The sequence below is a fragment of the Solanum stenotomum genome, chromosome 6, assembly GCF_019186545.1.
Source record: "Solanum stenotomum isolate F172 chromosome 6, ASM1918654v1, whole genome shotgun sequence".
Taxonomy (NCBI): Eukaryota; Viridiplantae; Streptophyta; class Magnoliopsida; order Solanales; family Solanaceae; genus Solanum; species Solanum stenotomum.
The window spans coordinates 45615920-45638577 of record NC_064287.1 but is presented as its reverse complement, the minus strand read 5'-3'; the positions used below and the strand labels follow the sequence as shown (position 1 = coordinate 45638577).

Genomic DNA, 22658 nt, shown 5'->3' with positions numbered 1-22658 from the left:
TCAAGGCAAGGTAAGGCTGCATACACACCACTCCCCCATACCCCACTTATAGGATCACGTTGGGTATGTTTTTGTTGTAAGTTACAAGTGTTAAAGATATCGTTGCACACAAAGAAAATCTTGCTGCACTAGAAAAGGCATTGAAGTAACTATGAGATGTCATATTAACTTCATCTAGAATTCAAAGAAAAAAGATGAAAAGAAGGCAAGTTCATAATCTCACTCTGCAAGAAAGTACATGCAGAAGTAATTACACAAGAGATCATTTTGTTTTAGAAAAGAAATAGGATGCTTCAAGAAGAACTTGAATTTTCAAGAGTGGAAAATGAGGATGTAAGAAAAAAGGTGTACCTCCTTCATCTTCAATCCAGCATGTGGCATCTGCGGGAAAGCAAATAAAGAATCATCAAATCAAATTAAGAACAAGTAAGTAACATGACACTTTCTAAAAGGATTCAGTTCCTCATGACCACTATCTGCAGTCGAAGAAAAATTAGAAAGTTGAAGAAGTGTTTATAAAGTCTCAACTGTCATAACTCCATTGCACATACGTAAACAATTTTTTTATCACACAAATGATACAGCTCAGAATACATCAACCACAAGTGTCTTTCATTATTTTAAGAATTGAAAGAGGAAAAGAGAACTGAAACCACTTGATTTCCATTGGATAGTAAACTGGGTTAAGAAAATTTACATAAAGGTGTTTTTGAGTTAGTAAAGCTTTGATTATTCTGCCCTTAGATTAGGAAAAAATGCAGTACTGCTGCTTTCAATCAGTAAAATGTATTACTGCTGTTTTAATCGACTAATGACAGAAATAGGGAATGGTCAGTCTAGTTATGCCCTTGAATCTAAAGGTCAAACATGAACTTATGCTTTGAATGAATAGTGAACAACTTAAATCCCTTCTCTTCGAAATGATCTATTTGTAGATGCTTCATATAATCTCGGTGTAATATGCAAGTTATACAATGAAATAAATTAAGAAGAGTGTGTGGAAAATTCTGTGTGATTTTATTGATACTCAAGTTATCCTTTATACAAGCTTTTGTACAGAAAAAATAAAAGATAAAAATATAGACAAATATCTTAAGTGTACACTTGTCATAATCTCATGGATTATTCTGTAACAAAATAACTAATTATATTCCTTCTATGCTGAGATAGTGTGCTTCTCACGTGCCACTAACAAACATGTGTCTGTTTTGATCAGACAACTTAGATTGCATCCATTTGGAATTTGTTTGAATGGTTTGATTTCCTCCACGTGGCTGAGCTGTAGTCCATATATTGTTTCCTAGGATTGATCGATTACTTTCCCTTTTGTCTGAAGACACTAGATTTTTCTTCTTCTTTTTCATTTCTTCTTTCTTTCTACAGCTGATTGATAGAGAAGCTTTTATTGGATTGAGCTGATTCTTATTTTCAACATCCCCCCTCAAGTTGGATGGGAGAGACAAAACCCCCAACTTGGACAAAATCTGATGATGAGAGGCGCCGGAAAGTGGTTTGGTGAAAATATCAGCGAGCTGAGCTGTGGAGGGAACGAACTGTAATGAAATTAATCCAGAGATATACTGTTGACGCACAAAGTGACAGTAAAGGTCCACATGTTTCGTCCGTTCATAGAAAACGGGATTTCGGGTGATGTGAATAGCCGTCTGACTGTCACAGTGAAGAGGAACTGGTAACAATGAAGTAACAGAGAGGTCTTCAAGGAGGCGAATAAGCCAAGTGAGTTCAGCGGTGACTTTTCGCATGGATCGATACTCTGCTTCGGCTGAAGACAGTGAAATTGAAGCTTGCTTCTTCGATTTCTACGAGATGGGAGAACCCCCAAATGTGATGAAAAATCCACTTACAGATCACCTTGTATTCGAGCAAGATCCCCAATCGGCGTCACAAAAAGCCAAAAGGGAGAAAGAAGGGTTGAAAGATAAGAGAATACCTTGGCCGGGATCCAACTGGAGATAACGCAGTACCCTGAGGGCAGCAGAAAAATGAGATGAACAAGGAGTCTGCATATATTGACTGAGTTTCAGGACAACAAAAGCCAAATCCGGTCTAGTGTGAGTCAGGTAATTGAGTTTTCCCACTAAATGTCTATATAAAGTAGGATCATCCAAAGGTGCATCAAAATCTGCCTGCAATTTGATAGAAGGATCAAGAGGGGAAGTGAACTTAGGCACATGAGAACAATCAAATTCTTGTAAGAGATCAGTAGCAAATTTCATTTGGCTGATAATATACCCCTGAGATTCCCGAATGATTTCCAATCCAAGAAAATAATAAATGTCCCCAAGATCCTTAATGCAAAACTTTGAGTGAAGAAATGACTTGACTGCTGCAATTTCAGTAACATCATTGCCTGTTAATAAAATATCATCAACATACACTGCTAATATAAAGATCACAGGCCCATTGACTTTGAAAAATAGAGAGTAGTCATTTAGAGAGGAAGTGTATCCTTTGTAGCTTAAAGCCCCAGCTAGCCGAGAGTACCATTGACGAGAGGCTTGCTTCAAACCGTAGAGGGACTTCTTGAGTAGGCAAACATGATTAGATGAAGGAGGAATGAGGCCGGGAGGAAATTTCATGTAAACCTCTTTCTTTAAGGATCCGTGCAAGAGAGCGTTGTTCACATCTAATTGAGATACCGTCCAATTCTTCTTGATAGCAACAGCTAATACACACCTTATTGTCGTCATTTTGACAACATGGGAGAAAGTTTCATTGAAATCAACACCTTGTTTTTGAATGTCCCCCCTTACAACTAAACGAGCTTTCAACCTTTCTATAGAGCCATCTGAAAGAAACTTGATCTTATATACCCATTTGCAAGGTAAAGCTTTCTTTCCCAAAGGTAGAGGGACAACATCCCAAGTCTCATTATGTTGCAAAGCGGAAATCTCAGCATCCATGGCTGCCTGCCAACCTGGATGGGCAGTAGCTTGAGAGTAACTGGTAGGTTCAGAAGAAATATTGAGAGAATGAAAAAGCTGCTGGTTAGGAATAGAAATACTGGTGAAGGAAAAAATGGGAGGTTGAGAAGGGATAGCAAGACAAGAATCAGTCAAATTGGTTAAGAAAACACTATTACAAATAAAATCTTTTAAATAACCAGGTTTTTGGGAGACTCTTTCTGACTTTCTAGGTGGAGTAAGTATAGGTTGTGAAGGAGAAAAAGAGCTAGTTAGAGAGAGATCAACAATGGGAGGGAGACTGGGAGATGGGATGGAGGTAACATCTTTATCAAAAAGAGGAGTAGGAATGAGAAAGATAGAAGGTGAAGGAATAGAAAGAGGATCAGCAAAAGGGAAACAATGTTCATGGAAAACAACATCCCTAGAAACAAAAACTCTTTTGGTGGCTAAATCCATGACTTTGAAACCTTTCTGATGTTGTGGATATCCTAAGAAAACGCACTTGGTTGCTCTAGGATCAAATTTGCTCCTACCATGAGACAAAGTAGAAACAAAGCATAAACACCCGAAGGTTCTCAAAAAAGTATAAAGAGGGGGCTGATTGAAAAGAAGTTCATAAGGAGTCTTCCCATTTAGAACTTTAGAAGGTAGTATATTAATCAAATATGTTGCTCTAAGTACGCACTCCCCCCAATAGGTTATAGGCACTTTGGACTGAAAATATAAACCCCTAGCAATTTCTAAAAGGTGTCTATGTTTTCTCTCCACCACCCCATTTTGTTGTGGGGTGGCAACACAACTTTGTTGATGGATGATACCATGGTTCTACAGATATAAAGCTTCACATGTCCCTTTTCCTAATTCTAAAGCATTGTCAGACCTAATGCATTTAACCTTTGTGTTAAATTGCCTCTCAACCATCGCAAAGAAAGATTTTAAAGTTGGAAAAACATTACTCTTTGTAGAAAGAAGAAAAGTCCAAGTTCCTCTACTATAACCATCTACAATAGTAAGGAAATATTTGTAACCATTGTAAGTGGAATGTTTGTAAGGACCCCAAGTATCGACATGAATTAAATCAAACAATCTCTTCGTTTTGATTGTGCTAACAGGAAAATAAGATCGTGTTTGCTTTGCTTGAGGACAAATATGACAAATAAAATCAGAATCTGAAGAGTGCTTAATAAAATTCAAATGCTTCATTGCTGAAAAGGGCAAATGCCAAAGGCTTACAGTAGGAATGACATTAACAGAAACTGGAAAAGAAACATGATTGGAAATATGATTGGAAGTAAAACTAGGACTAGAAACTGATGGCTTCAAAAGATATAATCCCTCCTTAACTTCACCAAAAGCTACCTGATTCTTCATTAAAGGGTCCTGCAATAGACAGCCAATAGGAGTAAATAAAATGTTGCAACTAATTTGATGACACAACCTATGAATAGAAAGAAAATTGTATTTAAAAGTAGGAACATGAAGCACATTATTGAGCATAAGATTTGGAAGAAGAGAAACACTCCCTATGTGAGTAACACTGACCTTGAAAGAGTTAGGCAGACTAATAATCATAGGAATGGGAAGAAAGGTGATAGAAGAAAAGAAAGAAGAATCAAAACACATATGTTCTGATGCCCCTGAATCAATAATCCAAGTAGGAGAATTAAAAACTGAAAAACATATTTTTGAATATTTAAATATGGTACCAGCCACTGCATTTGCATTGACTTCAGCATTAGGACCAGATGCAGAGTTTTACAATTCCCTGAACATTCTTGTTATCTTAGCCTGTTGTCCTATAGTGAATGGTGGACATTGATTTGAACTACCTTCATCAGAAGCGTGGAGAGAAGGGTTGAGTCCCTCATTAAAGTGAGGAGTGAATTGTTCCCGCCCAGTGTGATTACTGAAAGCTGCATTGCCTGTTGCATGATGGGTTGAATTTCTATTTTTGGTAAACTCAAAATCATTTGGATATCCATGTAATCTATGGCAGTTGTCCATGATGTGTCCCAATTTCCCATAATAAGCACAAGTAACATTAGGATTGAATTTCGTTTTTCTGTCCTTAAATTTGGGCATTATCTGACCAGATTTCAAAGGAAAGGAAGCAGGTTTGGGATTAGAAAAAGATCTAAAATTTTGTTGGTGTTGGTTGATATGAGGAAACCTGGAATTAGGATTTCCAGATCTAGGATGTTGCTTTCCTTGATTGGTTACCATAAAAGCAGAGGAATCAGAAAAATTCTGAGCATTGACATAGATTTCACGCTGGTTTTCATCTTGTAAGAGGAGGGAATAAGCATGATCCATACCAGGTAAAGGGTTCAACATAAGGATATTGCCTCTATCTTGAGCATAAACATCGTTTAGTCCCATTAAGAATTGAATCAACCTTTGATCTTGCTGAGATTTAAAGAGCTTTGATTTCCCATCACAAAGACATGTGCAAGAACACACAACATCAGAATTTAAAGCATCTAATTCATCCCATAAACGTTTTAACTTAGTGAAATAAGTTGAGACATCAGAATTTCCTTGAACTAAACCATTTAAATCCTTTTTCAGATGAAAAAGTTTGGTACCATTTGACTTACCAAACCTTTGTTCAAGGCTTTCCTAGAGCTCATTTGATGTTGCTGAGTAAATGACACTATCACCGATCTCCTTGGACAAGGAGTTCAACAACCATGAAGTGACCATGTCATTGCAACATAACCATTATGGGAAATTTGAAGCAGTAGTAGCTGGAACTTTGCAAGTTCCATTAATGAAACCAAGTTTTCTCTTGGCCGAGAGAGCAATAAGAATGGATCTCCTCCATCCAGGAAAACCTTTACCATCAAACACACTATTGACAATGGTCAATCCAGGAGAATATGATGGATGAAGGTAATATGGGTGACTTGAAACTACAACAGTGGGAGCTGGAGTAGTAGCAGGATCAACAGTACTTGTTCCAGAAGGCATTGTTTCTCAAAAGCTTGGAAAAGGAAGAGAACGATAGAGAAGAGAAGGGTCGGGCTCACTGCTCTGATACCATGAAAATAAATTAAGAAGAGTGTGTGGAAAATTCTGTGTGATTGTATTGATACTCAAGTTATCTTTCATACAAGCTTTTGTACAAAAAAAATAAAAGATAAAAATATAGACAAATATCTTAACTGTACACTTGTCATAATCTCATGGATTATTCTGTAACAAAATAACTAATTATATTCCTTCTATGTTGAGATAGTGTGATTCTCACGTGCCACTAACAAACTTGTGTCTGTTTTAATCAGACAGCTTAGATTGCATCCATCTGGAATTTGTTTGAATGGTTTGATTTCCTCCATGTGGCTGAGCTGTAGTCCATATATTGTTTCCTAGGATTGATCGATTACTTTCCCTTTTGTCTGAAGACACTTTTTCATTTCTTCTTTCTTTCTACAGCTGATTGATAGAGAATCTTTTATTGGATTGAGCTGATTCTTATCTTCAACATACAATCCTATCAAGAAAAGGGGGGAAATTTAAGCAGGATTGCAGTCTATAGAGCAAGATTTTAGGTTCCACACAACTATGTCAATCCCTTTGAAGTTGACAATAATCAATCTAAGTAAGGAACACTTTCTACTTACATCAACAGAAGACAATCTGTTCAGTCAACTAATCAATCAATTAACTAAATCTCAATCCCAAACATAATTTTGACAAGTAAAATATCTATTCCACAATCACAAAAGCTTTTCTTGATAAGTATCTATGCCTCAATCCCAAACTAGTTGTGTGGCCATATGAATTCTCTTATATCCAGTCCATTAAGTCAGAAGCAATCAAAATTCAATCTTTGAAGCTGACAATGAGTCGTTTTCAACTAAAAACATCAAATAAGGATCTCTACAGAAATATATTTAATGTTTACTTTTCTAGCCAGTATACATAGATTATACACATATTATACATCTACTTTTAGCTTAATCAGGTGGATGAACGAATATCTAGGTTAATTCTTCAATCAACTAAGCAGTACCTTAAAGAGACAATGATCAATTGACAATTGAATATCTTTAAAAGCATCCCTAGCAAGACGTCTTGCTCCCACTTTGTCCATATTAGCATCTATTATCTTCTGCAATTCCTCACTTACACCTTCAAACTTCACTGACTTCCCCATTTCTGCTTTCTCACTCGTTACACAATTGGGTGTCCTTGTTTTCAATGCTACAACAAATAAAAATCAAATCTCAAGAATACCATCAAATGAATGCCTCCTGGAAAACTTGTTGGGCTTCAAAGTTCAAAGCCATGACATTATAATACGATTTCAAGAAAATTTATTTAATTGTATTCTTTTCCTTTTTGTTTACTTTTCCTCTGTCCAGTAGTTCTTTTTTTTTTTTGGATAAAATAATTGGATTCTCTACAAGAGTAATCTAATATTCTTTACAGCTCTCTAATTTGATGAGCCTACGTACTGCTGTCATATAGTATTAATTTAATCAGAATATGGACCTCAACTATAAATGCAACAAGTTCTGTTTATTGACAACTTGTTTTGCCACTCACAACATGTTTTAATACTATTTTATTTCTTATTTATATTTTTTATCACTTCTTAGGAGCTTTTACTTATTTGCTTTTTTGATGACTTGTTAATACACTTGTGCCTCAATTACCAAAAAATGATTTCTTTAATTTTTAATTTTCAGATTGCTTAAACGAAACTATCAATTTTGATTTTAAATGTTCAAAGAATCATATAAGATGTCCATACAATCTTTCAAATCAAAGAAGAAAAAGAAGTAAAATAATCAATAATTCAACTTTCCTTTAGCCTTTTAAGTCAAAATGTTGCTATTCAACTATCATAAAAGTAGAAGTTTCTTGATTATGTAAATCTTCTATGAGAAAATAATTACTCACTCCATTTCAATTTGTTTGTCCTATATTGATGAAAAATTTTAATATGGTTGAGGCCCAACCAACAATGTTGTGTGAGGCTCCATTTAATTTTTGACACTTGGATTTGTGGACCCATTTTAACACCACACACTCTCTCACCTTATTTTTTCCCAATTTCCCCTCTTTTCCCTCCAAAATATTTTAGCTCCTTGTTCAATATTCCTCTCTTTTTCACAGTTTTTTTTTCCAACTCTTTGTGCTCTTTATTAATTAGTAACTTGATTAGCTCTTGCTTTCCCATTAATCATTTTATGTCCCTCAGCTAAATCAATTTAAAAATTTTCCACCTCTCAACCAATTCAACTAAAATATAATTATTCCTCGTAGCCTTAGAAAAAAAAAATCTTTTAAAGTTTTTATTTTACATCTCAAAAAATTGAATCAAATTCCTAGGATACATTTAAAAGATAAATTTTGAATGAGAAATTCACACACACTTTATATTTGTATTACGAAGTATTCACTGAATATCGAAAATCGAACTAAATAAAAATTTAGTCAAATTAAATATTTCTTTTACTTCAATTTATTTTCTTTTTATTTTTTTAAAAAATTGGACATAATCAGTTTTGGTTTATATATATAGAGTGTGTGGGTGTGTTGTGTAAAATTTAATTTTTACTCTTTTTATTTGTAATCTAGTTACCTTTAAATAAATTTAATTCTATTTTTTCACTTTCTAGTTTGATTTGTAATTTTATTATGATGATTTTAAAAATTGATTTTATCTTCAAAATCACTTGTTTTTTGTCCTTTAATTATTCATTATTAGTTAATTCAACTATATATCATCAATCAGAAGCTCACCAATGAGTCCGTGAGAGCATACCTATAAATATTCTAAAATCACTCGTTCTTCAATTTTTTTTAGAAAGTTTTTGTACTTGGTGTTGCACTTATTATTGAAATTTAAGCTAAAAATATAAAAAAAATCAACCAAAAAAATATATAAATCAAGAAAAGAAGACTATAATTATAATGGAATTCAATTTTTTAATCATATTAGCAATCACGGAAAAAAAAGGCTAAAACTTGAATTGATATTAATTTAGATATTTCTATTTGACTTTTGAAAAATAAAAATTTAAGACTATTAAAAAAAGAGAGAGGTAAAATAATTATTATGAGGAAAATGGAGGAATTTGAAAAAATGAAGGTGAGAGAGTGTGTGGTGTTAAAATGGGCCCCACAAATTCAAGTGTCAAAATTTGAATGGAACCTCACACAACTATTGTTGGTTGGGCCTCAACCATATTAAATTTTTTCTGATATTGACTTGCCACGGAGTTTAAGAAAGTAACAAAGACATTTAAATCTCGTGGGCTTAAAAAATGTCACGTGGAAAGTTAGAATTAAAGTGTTACCCAAAAAAGGAAAAACATATTCTTTTTTAAACGAATTATAAAAGAAAGTAAGACAAACAAATTGAAACGGAGAGTGTATTACAGTGGGGATGAAAAACAAAGTTATGGTAAACATAAAGGGAAAAAGTAATAAGCATTAGCATGTTCAAGACATTATGATAAGTCTTTATGCTCCAAGATGTTTTGATGATCTCCTCACTAGTGCAGGGACCCGGTCCTCTGCAGAGTATGCTCGTCCAGGACCATATGATATACAGTTGGCAAACTGTCGCGTCAGAGTTTGGTGAGGTCGTCAGTGTACCACACCATTAGAAAGGACGAGGTTTTTTGTACATCGGTCAATAACTCTTCATGGTTGATAAATTCAACATTACAAACAACAAATCACTCATTCATTCAAATAGATACATTCACGCTTCAAAACAGCAAAGGACCTAATAGATTGTATTATTGCTTCCTGAATCAGATGTTACTTTGATTGCTTGTATTTTTGCGTAGATTGTAAGAATCGTTTCACTTGTGATAGAAACATTTCAAACTTTGGTGAATTATTGTAAGAACTTAGTTGTGGGCAACTTAGTGTCTTACTTCAAAGTCTATATTAATTTGTTGGGTTAGTATAGTGGGCAATACAGGCATTGCTTTGGCTCATTTAGTGATAGTGTATTACTCAAGATAGAGATTAGTAGGTCAATCTCGTGTATATTGTAAACTGGGTTTTACTTTGGCTTGTGAAGTATAGTAAAGCAGTTTGAAAAGTCCTATGAGAACATATCGTGGTTTTACTCCCTTGAGCAAAGAGGTTTCCACGTAAAGTTGTGTGTACCATCTTTACTTTCAGTACTTATTTGCTTTCTGTTATTGTAATCGTGTTAAGGACCTGGTCCTATCGTAATTAAGTGGACGCATTCCATCAAGTGGTATTAGAGCTTAACTTTTCTATTTGGGTAACACCAAGAAAATAAAAGATTCTGAAAAAATGGTTGCTCCACCCAACATGGAGGAAGGTCATACTGGACCACCTCATTTCAATGGACAGTATTATGGTTGGTGGAAGAATCGCATGCATGACTACATTAATGCTGAAGACACTAAGTTATGGGACGTGATTCTTGATGGACCTTACATTCCCACAACAGAAGTGAAAGATGGTGAGCTTACTAAGACGGTCATCAAAACCTGAAAGGAGTACAACGAAACGGACAAGAAGATAAAGAAGAACTATAAAACGAAGAAGATTCTGGTATGTGGAATCAGCTCAGATGAGTACAACATAATTTCTGCTTGCGAGACAACCAATGAAATATGGGACTGTCTCCAAACAACCCATGAGGGAACGACACAAGTGAAGGAGTGAAATGTCGATATGCTTACGACTCAATACGAGAATTTATGTATGAAGGAAGGTGAAACCATTCACGAGATGAACTCAAGATTCACCTTCATAACTAACGAGCTGAGATGTCTTGGTGAACCTATTTCACTAAGCAAACAAGTTCGAAAGATTCTCAAAGTGCTTCCAGGGAGAGCAAAGTGAATGCTATAACTGAAGCAAAAGATCTTAAGATGCTCGCCATGGATGAAATGATTGGAAATCTCCAAACCTATGAGCTGAACAAAAAACATGGGTCAAACATGAATGAGGGAAAGATGGAGAAATCAGTGGCTTTGAAAACATCTTCAAACGATGAGACTGAGGAGGAGAATGAAATGGCATACATCACTAGAAGGTTCCAGAAGATTATCAAGAAGCACAGAGGCTTTCAAAAGAAGGATTCGACCAGCAAAGTAGCAAATTCAAATGATCTTTATCATAAATGTGGCAAGCCTGGTCATTTTATGAGGGACTGTCCTAGTCAGAAGCAGGAAACTCAGGACTTCAGACCTCGAAGAAGGGACCAGTTCCTAGACCATGCTGATCAACTAGTGAAGAAAGCCTTGGAAGTATGGGGAACCGCATCCAGCGAATCCGAGGAAGAGGCAGTCAGTCATGAAGATATCTCTATGATGATTGTCAAAGATGATGGAACTATGTTCAATTCTATTTTCTCACTAATGGCAAAATCTGATGATGAAGAAGATCTGAATGAGGTAGCCCTTTTCGATCTAAAAAATGACCTAGACACTCTTCCCATTAAAATATTGAGAAAACTTGTTGTTGTACTAATTGACTCAGTTGATGAATTAACTTCTGAAAGTTTGATGATAAGTGAAAAACCAAGTTTATGTGAGGATGAAAACTCAGTTCTTAACTCTCAGATGCCTGAAATGAGTGTTAGGATAGGTATCCTAGAGTCTGGTAGTCTGCAACCCAACGAGAAACCTGGTACCTCTGAGGGTGGAAAGCAAAACCTCAATAACTTTGAGGTTGAGCTATAAGAGAAACTTAAGACCTCGGAGTCTAAGTTAGTTGCCTCCCTTGAAATGAACTCTCAACTAGCGAAGGATCTTTGTAAGATCAAAGAAGAGTTGAACCACTCCCTAAAATGATCTGATTCGTCTAAGATACTCTCTAACTTAGCAAATCAGAAGTTCAACAGCAAAAAGGGGTTAGGTTATAGACAGATAGAACCTCTCTACAATCCCCACAGTAAATATGTGTCTATCTCTGATAATCTTTTGTGTACCCATTGTGGAAGAAATGGTCATCTGAAAGAAAAATGTGAGGTCCTGAGAGGAGTAAAAGAAAGTCAGTGTTGGTAGATGGAAATTGGATGCTCAAGGCACATGACTGGAGATACTCTAAACTTCCTCTTTTTGGAAGCACACCAGGGTGGTAGTGTGTCGTTTGGTGGTGGAAAGAAGGGTTTCATTCTTGGATTTGCCAAGATAGGAAGAACAACTAATCATTTCATAGACAATGTACATTATGTGGATGGCTTGAAATACAATCTCTTGAGTGTATCCCAAATTTGCGACAAGGGAAATGAAGTTAAGTTCATGTCTGATAGGTGGTTGGTTATTAACTGTGGAACTAACAAAGTTGTTATATCTGCCAAAAGAGTAAAAAATATGTATTTTGCAGATCTTGACTCGGTAGAAGGGGATAATCTTTCTTGCACAAGTGGTCAAGCTGACAACGCAAATCTATGGCATAGGTGATTAGGCCATATGAGTACATCCTTGCTGAACAAGCTTGTTGCAGGGGACCTGGTCCGTGGATTGCCAAAGCTGAAGTTCCCTGATGATAAAGTTTGTGATGCTTGTGCAAAAGGAAAACAAACTAGATCATCCTTCAAAACCAAGAAAGGTGTGAGCACAACCAGACCCCTAGAACTTCTCCACATGGATCTATGTGGACATGTCAGGGTTCAAAGCAGATGAGGTAATAAGTATATTCTGGTAGTTGTTGATGATTTCTCCAGGTTCACCTGGAACATGTTTTTGCGGTCTAAGGACGAGACCGTCAGACTTCTGATCACCTTCGCCAAAGCAATTCAACGAAAGGTCAACTTCAAAATACCCAGCATCAGATATGACCATGGAACAGAGTTTGAAAACTCTCAAATTGAAGGCTTTTATGCTGAAAATGAAATCCATCATAACTTATCTGCGCGAAGAACTCCCCAGCAAAATGGAGTTGTTGAAAGGAAGAATAGAACATTAGTGGACATTGCTAGAACCATGTTGATTGACTCAGGCTTAACAATGAATTTTTGGGCAGAAGCAGTCAACACAGCCTGTTATGTTACAACTAAGTGTCTTATCAGGTCCATGATCAAGAAAACACCTTATGAGTTGCTGAATGACAGGAAGCCTTCAATTGCTCATTTGAAGCCATTTGGTTGTAAATGCTTTATACTGAATAATAGAAAGGATGATCATGGCAAGTTTGATGCCAGGAATGATGAAGGGGTGTTCGTCATGTACTCTTCTACCAACAAGGCATATAGAGTTTTTAACAAAAAAGAACTCTATGTGTTGAAGAAAGCATGCATGTGATATTTGATGAGTCTAATGATAAGAGCAATGATGAACACAAAGAAGACCCTGAATTGGAGGAACTGATCAAGGGAAAACAGGACAAGGCAATCCAAAATCTGGGAAGCAAACAAGTTGCAATGGAAAATGGTGTAGAACTCACAGAAGAACCTGGTCCCTCTGATTCAGCTTAGGATGCATTTTCTCAAAATCCAGAATGTGAAGAAGAAGAATCTGTTGCTGATTTTGAAAAAGAGATAACTAGAAAGTCCGGATGGAAACATCAATCTTCACATCCACTGGACAATCTCATCTCACCTTTGGACTCCGAAATACAAACTAGATCCAAAACAAGAAATCTAGTTGCATATTCATCATTCATATCAACCATTGAGCCTAAAAATATCAAAGTGGCTTTACATGATGCAAATTGGGTGACATCAATTGAGGAAAAACTTCATCAGTTTGAGAGAATCAAAGTATGGCACCTGGTCCCCAGACCTCTCAACAAAACCATTATTAGGACTAGGTAGGTCTTTAGAAACAAACTTGATGAGCATGGGATCATTACCAAAAACAAGTCAAGACTTATGGTGCAATGATATAATTAGGATGAAGGAATTTACTATGATGAGACCTTCGCTCCTATAGTTAGAATCTTAATAGCTTTTGCTGCCCACATGGAGTTTAAACTATTTCAAATAAATGTCAAGAGTGCCTTCTTGAATGGGAATTTGAAAGAAGAGAAGTATGTTAAACAACCTTCAGATTTTGAAGATATTGATCTTCCAAACCATGTGTTGAAGTTGGATAAAGCTCTGTATGGTCTTAAGCAAGCTCCCAGAGCGTGGTATGAGCGCCTGTCGAAATTTCTCCTTGCAAATGGGTTCAAAGGAGGTCAAATTGATAATACTTTGTTCCTAAAATCCAGAGGTAATGAGTTGTTGATTGTGCAGGTATATGTAGATGACATCATCTTTGGAGCTACATCAAATTCTCTGTGCAAAGAGTTTGCTGATTTGATGAGTAGTGAATTTGAAATGAGCATGATGGGGGAGCTTACTTTCTTCCTAGGAGTGCAGATCAAACAGTCTTCTCAGGGCACATCTATATGTCAAGAGAAATATATAAAAGAACTGCTCAAAAAGTTCAATCTGCTTGAGGCAAAAGTCCTTGATACTCCTATGAGCACGAGTGTGAAACTTGATCTGGATGAAGATGGAGTTGAGGTTAATCAGACTATGTACAGGGGAATTATTGGGTCACTTCTGTATCTCAATGAAAACAGGCATGACATAGTCTTTAGTGTAGAGATGTGTGCTAGGTTTCAAACAGCACCAAATGAATCACACTTGAAGACTACCAAATGTATTCTGAGATATTTGAAGGGAACTCAGGACACTGGTGACTCTTTTGATCTAATTGGTTATGCTAATGTTGATTATGCAGGTTTTCTTGTTGATCGAAAAAGTACATCAGGCATGGCACACTTCCTAGGATCATCACTGATTTCTTGGGGGACTAAGAAGCAAAATTCAGTGGCACTATCTACAGCTGAAGTAGAGTAGGTGGCTGATGCATCATGTTGTGCTCAGCTCCTATCGATCAAGCAGCAACTGGCAGACTTTGGTGTTCTCACAATTACTATTCTTCTAATATGTGACAACACCAGTGCAATGAACATGGCCAAGAACCCTGTTCAGCATAAAAGGACAAAACACATGGATGTGAGGCATCACTTTCTAAGGGATTGAGAAGCAAAATGTGATGATGAATTTTTGCAAGACAAAAGACCAATTGGATGATATCTTTACAAAGCCCCTAAGTAAAGAATGTTTTATTAAAAACAGACTGAGGTTGGGGATACACAAGATAATCTGATTCCATAACAAGTTTACACAAAATCTTCTAGTTTGATTATGTTAAGGAAGACATATATCTATACTTGTTGTAATGCTCATCATTTGAGAATTCACTTTTGGTACCTTACTGCAGGTACACACTCATGGCATGTTAGTTAAAAGGAAGATTTAACCATACATGCAAGACTATATACTTAATGGGACCTGGTCCGCACAAGGTTAGTATCACTTTTGCTACACTGTGTGTCTGTCAACGGTCACTGCCACGTGTGCCCTACCTATTCATTGCGTCAGTTTCAGACATCTTTTCACTTTAAATCCAAGAGTCGCAACTTTTCAGGGACCCGATACCCTTTGTGTTTAAATACACAACTTTGTTAGTGAATCCAAACACCCTAATCTCTTTCTAATCTTCTTTTGTAATTCACGACTTTATTTTTAAATCGTCTCCTTCTTATCATCAAAATGTCAAACTCTTCGTCATCTTCAAAGCTTCATGTTCCCCTAGAAATTGAAAATCCATGTTCCTTCAATTTCTCCATTCCTCCCCCAGTAGAATATCCTTAAATACCAGTTTGTGGAGTTGGTGAGATGGGCGAATCCATCACACCTCCTACTGAAGTGGTGGCTTAAACTGCACTTCCTTCTGGGAGATTTTACCTTGTTCCCCGACGCTAGTTCTATCTTGTGAGAAATCTCAAAACTTAGAAGCCAAATTTGTTGTGAAACTAAGTGTTGACCCTTCCACTAAAGAAGTAGAAGTTTTTTCTAGGGCAGCATCTTCTACTATGTCTAGAGATTATTTGATGGAAATTTTCCTGAGGGAAAAGGTCCTGAGTCAAACATTCTGGCAGCAACAGCAGAAATTGTGGTTGTACAAAGCTTGGCTTCCCACAGAGGTGATGCTCAACCAACTCTATTGGACCAAGAGATGAGGTCGCCGGAATAGGTCCCACACATTGTTTGACCAAACGCCTAAGTCATTCGACGTTGAAAGTGAAGAAGATGAGGAAGAAGAAGTTTCTTTGAAATAGAGCAGGAAAGGGGTTCGAGGAGCCAACACCTTAACAACAGGTGACCCATATCTAGAGGCAGTCAACATTGTTCCTGACATTGACCTCAATAATGAGTCTGCTAAGTCTGCAAATGAGAGAAAGAGAAAAGGGAAAGAAAATATGGTTGCATCCCATACAAATGGGGACAAGAAGAGGTATGGCACCAGGAGTGAGATGCAGAAGGTCATGGGAAGTGCCATAACAGCAAATGTGATTCAGAAAGAAAGGGCTAGGAAGAAAAGAAGGAAAGGTCATCAACCTGAAGAACCCATATCAACTCATTTGCCTGTTGGGTCCAGTGATACAAAATCTGATGATGTTGTTGTGTATGTGGCAAAGAGAAGAAAGGATGCAGAGGCTGAGAGAGTCAAATCAAATGAGGTTCAGAAATCAACGAAGAAATCTCCTGCAATGAGAGTGAGTAAACGGGCTACTGAGCAGTCAAAACCAATCAAGGTACCAGGTCCTCGTGTTCAAAAGCTAGTAGAAGAAAATGAGATCATCATGAAAGCACAAATAGCAGAGATGGAGAACCAAAAGGTGCTAAACGGTAGAGTCTTCGATCCTGAGATTCTTACAGAACCAAGAATGTCCACTCTTTTTAATTTAGTTTCCTTGCAAAGCTGGGATCATTTATTTGAACCCCCCACACCATACTTGTTTGAACCTGAAGTGCGTGAATTCTACTATATGATCGAGCTTCTAGATGATGGAGGAATCAGGACTACTGTCAACAATGTCAAAATCCTTCTAGATGAGGAAACTCTGGGGATTATTCTGGGTTGCCCATGAAGGGGATCCGGTCCATTAAAGGATGCAAACCCTTAAGTGAGTTCACTAAACATGTTACAAAGAAGGGGGATATTAAGAGAGCTGGTTTGCCAAAGAAGTTTCTGAAGGGGAAATACCAACTATTCTTTGAGTTCATCAATAAGGTACTGGTACTAAGGATAGAGAAGAGAACTATAGCATCTGCTGCCAACCTATTTCTCATGGAAAAGCTGAATGAACTCCATAAGATCAATCTTTCTGCTTTAATGCTTGAACATATGTACAGGGTGATGACTTGGAAGTCAGTCAAACATTGCATCCCTTATGGCTATTTGCTCAACTATATGTTCAAACATTTCGAAGTACCTCTTGGACGAGGAGTACCAGGTACCGTCAAGCAAATGTTTACTGTTATTACTCTTTTGGAATGTGAATGTGTTGAAGGAAAAGCTAAGGTAGGTCTCAAGTAGCGGATCTTCTAGAGCAACAAGCTTCTCTCAAACAAGAGTTGACTGACCTCACTGTGATCTTGAATGATAAGAAGGTTGAGATTGCGCAACTGAAATCTAAGTTGCAGAAGTCTGTCTCGAAGGGACCCGGTACCAGTGATGTGGACGAACAAGTGGTGCAGAAGTTGAGAGGTGAGAATGAGCAGTTGCTAAAGACAAATGCCTCACTCAGTGAGGAAGTCAAAGCTCTCAACAAGCAAGTCATCCAGGCATATGAGGCTGCAAATGAGCGAATGTCCTTGCTAATGCGAACCCTTATTCCCTTTCCCTCTCCGTCCTAGGCAGACTCATGTGGTCAACTTTTGTGATCTAATGCTAGTTCCTATTATGCCTTGTTCAGTATGCTTTGATATTCTTTTTATGCCTACCTATGCATATTTTGTGTGGCCTATGACCCTGAGTTCTTAATGTTTTGCATACAACTCGCATATGTTTACTGTTATTCCTTTTCAATGATGTCAAAAGGGGGAATTTTTGGTGAACTGTTGTGAAATTAGAAGGGACCTGAACTAAGAGGAAAGAACAGTGATAAAGGGAACTATGATAAGGGGAATTAATGTATTTTTGAATGAATGCTTAACACTCATGTGAGGCTGCTTGTAGGCTGTTTGTCATCATCAAAAAGAGGGAAATTGATAAGTCTTTATGCTCCCAGATGTTTTGATGATCTCCTCATAAGTGCAGGGACCCGATCCTCTGCAGAGTATGCTCGTCTAGGACCATATGTTATACAACTGGCAAGCTGTTGCGTTAGAGTTTGGTGAGGTCGTCAGTGTACCACACCAATCAAAAAGGACGAGGTTGTTTGTACATCGGTCAATAACTCTTCATCGTTGATAAATTCAACATTACAAACAACAAATCACTCATTCATTCAAAAAGAAACATTCAAGCTTCAAAACAGCAAGGGACCTAATAGATTGCATTATTTCTTCCTGAATCCGTTGTTACTTTGATTGCTTGTATTTATGCGTTTATTGTAGGAATCGTTTCGCTTGTGATAGAAACGTTTCAAACTTGGGTGAATTATTGTAAGAACTTAGTTGTGGGCAACTTAGTGTCTTACTTCAAAGTCTATATTAATCAGTTGAGTTAGTATAGTGGGCAATGCAGACATTGCTTTGGCTCATTGAGTGATAGTGTATTACTCAAGATAGAGATTAGTAGGTTAATCTGGTGTGTGTTGTAAACTGAGTTTTACTTTGGCTTGTGAAGTATAGTAAAAGCAGTTTGAAAAGTACTGTGAGAACAGGTCGTAGTTTTACTCCCTTGAGCAATGAGGTTTCCACGTAAAGTTGTGTGTACCATCTTTTCTTTCAGTACTTATTTGCTTTCTGCTATTGTAATCGTGTTAAGGACCTGGTCCTATTGTAACTAAGTGGACGCATACATTCCATCCCATTATCATATGTACCTGGAACAATATAACCAATAGTTCCGAGAGTCTTGGTTTGAGCAATGTTTCCTTCTTGTGCAAACATTTTTGCAATTCCAAAATCTGCAACATGAGCAGTCAGATCCTGATCAAGAAGCACGTTAGCCGGCTTCAGATCACAGTTCACAATGTGTGATGTATAATCATATGATGAAGATACTCCATGGCTAGTGCTACATCGATCATTATATATATTGAGTTTCAACCAGGCTCAAGCAATTTTCATCAGAGTATAATCTCTTGTCTAAGCTTCCATTAGGCATGTACTCCAGCACAATCATTGTAAAATCCACATTTGAGCAAGTTCCTGTGTCTTACATTGCTCAAAATTTCACATTCTGAATCGAAATTTCTTAAACCTTGTTGCCATTGCATATCGAAAACTTTGATTGCAAAGACAGCACCACCAGAAAATGTACCTTTTTCCTTGTTGTATTTCTGCCTTTAGCTGGACATAAAGGAATATATAAGTCAGGTGCTCCACAAAGTTATGGTAAACATAAAGGGAAAAAGTAATAAGTCAGGTGCTCCACGCGCCTGATAACAGTGCAGTCTCGTAAGGTTCTATGTCAGCATAATAAAAGCACAAAAATACATTAAGTTTAGAGGTGTTATTGAGATTTTGAATAACCTGCGTCTTATCCCATATAAATAATATTTTTAAAACCGGTTTGCCATATCATAGCATCCCCACCCGACTTAACTCTTCTCTTTAATCTGCCATCAGAAAGAGCATGAAAACCCCAAACCCTCTCCAATGGCGTCACATATGACAAACTATCAACTCCCTCTAAAACCACCAAGAAAGTTACATTCTTGTCATGTTCAGAGCAGAAGTAGCTGCAGCTTCAACAAGCAAGAACCAGCTCAAAACTCAACTGGGTTCCAGTTTATTCGCAGGAAGAAGCTACTCAGTGATCTTACCACATGGGGAATTGGAGGCCCTTGTAATTACTTCGTTCAAGTCTTTGACCCAACCCAACTTGTGTCGGCTGTCAGGTTCCATTTCTTTATCCCACAACTTTGGCAGATTGAATCATAATCGATTGATTGACTCGTAGTTTAAAATCTGCCCTAATTATTCAATGCAGGTATTGTAATGAGCAATCCATGAGATTTATGATCTTGGGTAAAGGCTCGAATTGTTTGTTTGATGACATGGGTTTTGATGGCTGCGTTATTCTCAATCGAATTGAGTTCTTGGAGAAGATAGAATCTGGAGTATACCGGGTCGGAAGTGGATACCCATTTAATCGCTTTGGAGTTGTGTCTGCAAATGAAGGGTTTTCAGGGCTTGAATTTGCTGCTGGTGTTCCTGGGACTGTTGGTGGAGCTGCGTACATGAATGCCGGAGCAAATGGGCAGGTAAATTAGCACTTTTAAAAAAAAACTTAAAAGTTTCTTTATGTGTTGTTGTTATTGTTCTTTTTTCTGTATGCTTTGTATTGCTTTCCATGTTAGTTGTCATGTTTTCCTCATTGCCGTATTTCCTAGTTCATGACTATTTTGATTTGATATACTTGAGGGGAGGGTATTTCGGAAACAACCTCTCTAGCTCCACGAGGTAGGACTAAGGTCTGCGTATACTCTATCCTCCCAAAACCCCACTTGTGAGATTACATTGATTTTCAAATATGATACTGAGAGTGCATCCTTCTTTTTCTACTAATTTTCTTTTTGACATTGATTATGAAAGGAAACAGCTGCTGCTATTGATAGCATAGAGATCATCACAAATGAAGGCGAATCAAGGATGCTGAAAAGAAGAGAGTTAAATTTTGGCTATAGATTATCACCATTTCAAGAAATGAAAGACTTGGCATCCATTACTGCAGTTACATTCCGGCTAAATTTCTCCAAAACTGCACGAGAAATGCAACAAGAATACTTGGCTAGGTAATTGTTTCTAATGTGATGTTCTTATTTTGAAACATATTGTCATTTTCAACCACAATAAAGATGGTTTCCTTGCAGAAGATGGAGGACACAACCTTTGGGGCAGAGAAGTGCTGGTTCAGTTTTCCGAAATCCATCTTCTATGGGTGTTTCTGCTGCAGAATTGATAGAGAAAAGTGGGTTGAAGGGGTTGAGAGTTGGTGGAGCCATGGTCTCAAACAAGCATGCCAACTTTTTCATAAATTGTGGTTCTGCAACTTCTCAAGACATGCTTGAGCTCATAGGCTTAGTTAAGGATGAAGTAAATCAGAAGTTTGGAGTGGAACTAAAGGAAGAAATCTTGTACATTCATCCATCTTAGAAACAAGTTATTGAAACAGCTTATGTATTCATTGACTGAAAACCTTTACACTTAGCTGATAAGTCACACGCTGGCTGATCATTTACGGATAACATAAGAAGGCCTAAAACATCGGTTAATGAGTCCTATGCTGTTTCTTTTCTGGGCTACTAGTTAGAGCTTTGGTGATGCAGTGGGTAAGAATTCCAACAGGGCAAAACAGCAAGCACAGAGACACAGAATGGCGGGTTTCGATATCATTCTGCAATCCGTCATGATAAACCTGTCTGTTTCAAGTGAAATACTCTAAGTGAGATGTCTAACAGTGGCATCCTCCTCATGTTATACCCAAAAAAAGCAAAAAAACAAAGGGGCATAGCCCAACAAAGATAAGATGCCTAGAGATTGACCTTGCAGCAAAAAGATCTATGGCCAACAGATGAATCCATGCAGAAGCTAATGTCACTTCATTGGAGAACATCTTAGCTATACCAGACAGCTGAATGAAAGGAAGTGTTAAGATCCCGATTATGCAGTATTGACAAATTATTATGTAGTTGAGCACAGACCTCTGGAAGCCAGTATTTACTAGCAAACATCAGCCGAATTGTATCTGGTGTCCAGGAGAGGTATAATAGATATGCATACAGAAGTCCAAGCACAATGTAGGGTATGCTGCTTTTCATCGCTTTTCTGGTCTGCTTTTGAAAATATGTTCAGTTACAACTTCTCTTTGAAATAAAGCAATGACTAAAATATACATAAGATAAGGACTGACGTTGTGCCCCAACTGTTCTACTTTGTCTGAAGCTGGTAAGTGTTTAATTTAAGAAGACCTTTGAATCAATGATTTGAGTATAAAGTTTGATCTTCAGTACACTGGAAAAGATATTGCTTTAGGAGTTCAGATTGACAGTACTTTAGAAATCTTACAAGTTCAGCTTTAGGAGCCACAACCATGACGGTATAAAACGGAAGAACTGCTGCTGTTCCCACTGTGAAAGCAGTAGATGCAACTTCTGAACTTGGCACCCCTACAAAAGAACATAGAAACTTAACTAAAAGCTTGACCAATGTAATTAGTTGGCATAAAAGTCTGCCAAAACCAGAAGCTAAACTGTACAGAAGATTAGCTTTTAAAACAATTTTGTTCTTCAAAAAAACAAAAAAATGGCAATCAATGAGACAATAAATCTCAACTGCAGCAATAACTCAATTAAGCACACATTTAAAACTACTTTGTCATGAACATTCAAAACAAAAGATAATTTATTACAAAGAATGGAGTTTGTAAGTAATTACAGCAAGCAGACACCGTAGGACTTTTTCTTCGCGAAAGAGTTCTTTGAAGATTTAGTTGAGTAATGATTCTTGATCCTCCCAGAGAACTCCCTCCACTGCTAAGCTTGGTTCCAAATCCACCAATACGTTGACTTAAAAGGTCAGACTTCATTTCTCTAAGAGCAAGAGAAGCAGTCTGGTTTCTCTGGGTATTCAGAGGGACTTTTGAAACCAAGACTGGTGCCCAGCAGTTCATCTGCAACAAGTAATGGTTAATTTCAGGAAATGAAATTCTAGATTGGTAAACAAAAATGACTGCCTGAAAAGCAGTTGAATTTCGTTGTAGCCTC

At 37.1% G+C, this 22658-nt stretch overlaps 2 protein-coding genes across 2 annotated transcripts in view; one reads left to right on the top strand and one right to left on the bottom strand.

Annotated features, from left to right (window-relative positions):
- The first annotated feature begins 19542 nt into the window (after positions 1-19542).
- LOC125867034 (uncharacterized) lies at positions 19543-21316 on the top strand. Its single transcript, XM_049547454.1, has 4 exons — positions 19543-19790; positions 19883-20156; positions 20488-20687; positions 20751-21316. The coding sequence occupies exons 1-4, from the start codon at positions 19549-19551 to the stop codon at positions 21046-21048; spliced, it is 1014 nt and encodes a 337-aa protein (XP_049403411.1). The 5' UTR covers positions 19543-19548; the 3' UTR covers positions 21049-21316.
- The window catches only part of LOC125868801 (protein ABA DEFICIENT 4, chloroplastic-like), a 1952-nt gene continuing 338 nt past the window's right edge, over positions 21045-22658 (bottom strand). The window contains exons 2-6 of the mRNA XM_049549356.1: positions 22330-22655; positions 21961-22061; positions 21597-21725; positions 21438-21526; positions 21045-21314 (exon numbers count right to left, since the gene is read on the bottom strand). Coding sequence (XP_049405313.1) covers positions 21164-21314; positions 21438-21526; positions 21597-21725; positions 21961-22061; positions 22330-22655 — 796 coding nt within the window. The 3' untranslated portion in view covers positions 21045-21163. The remainder of the gene's footprint in view (positions 21315-21437; positions 21527-21596; positions 21726-21960; positions 22062-22329; positions 22656-22658) is intronic.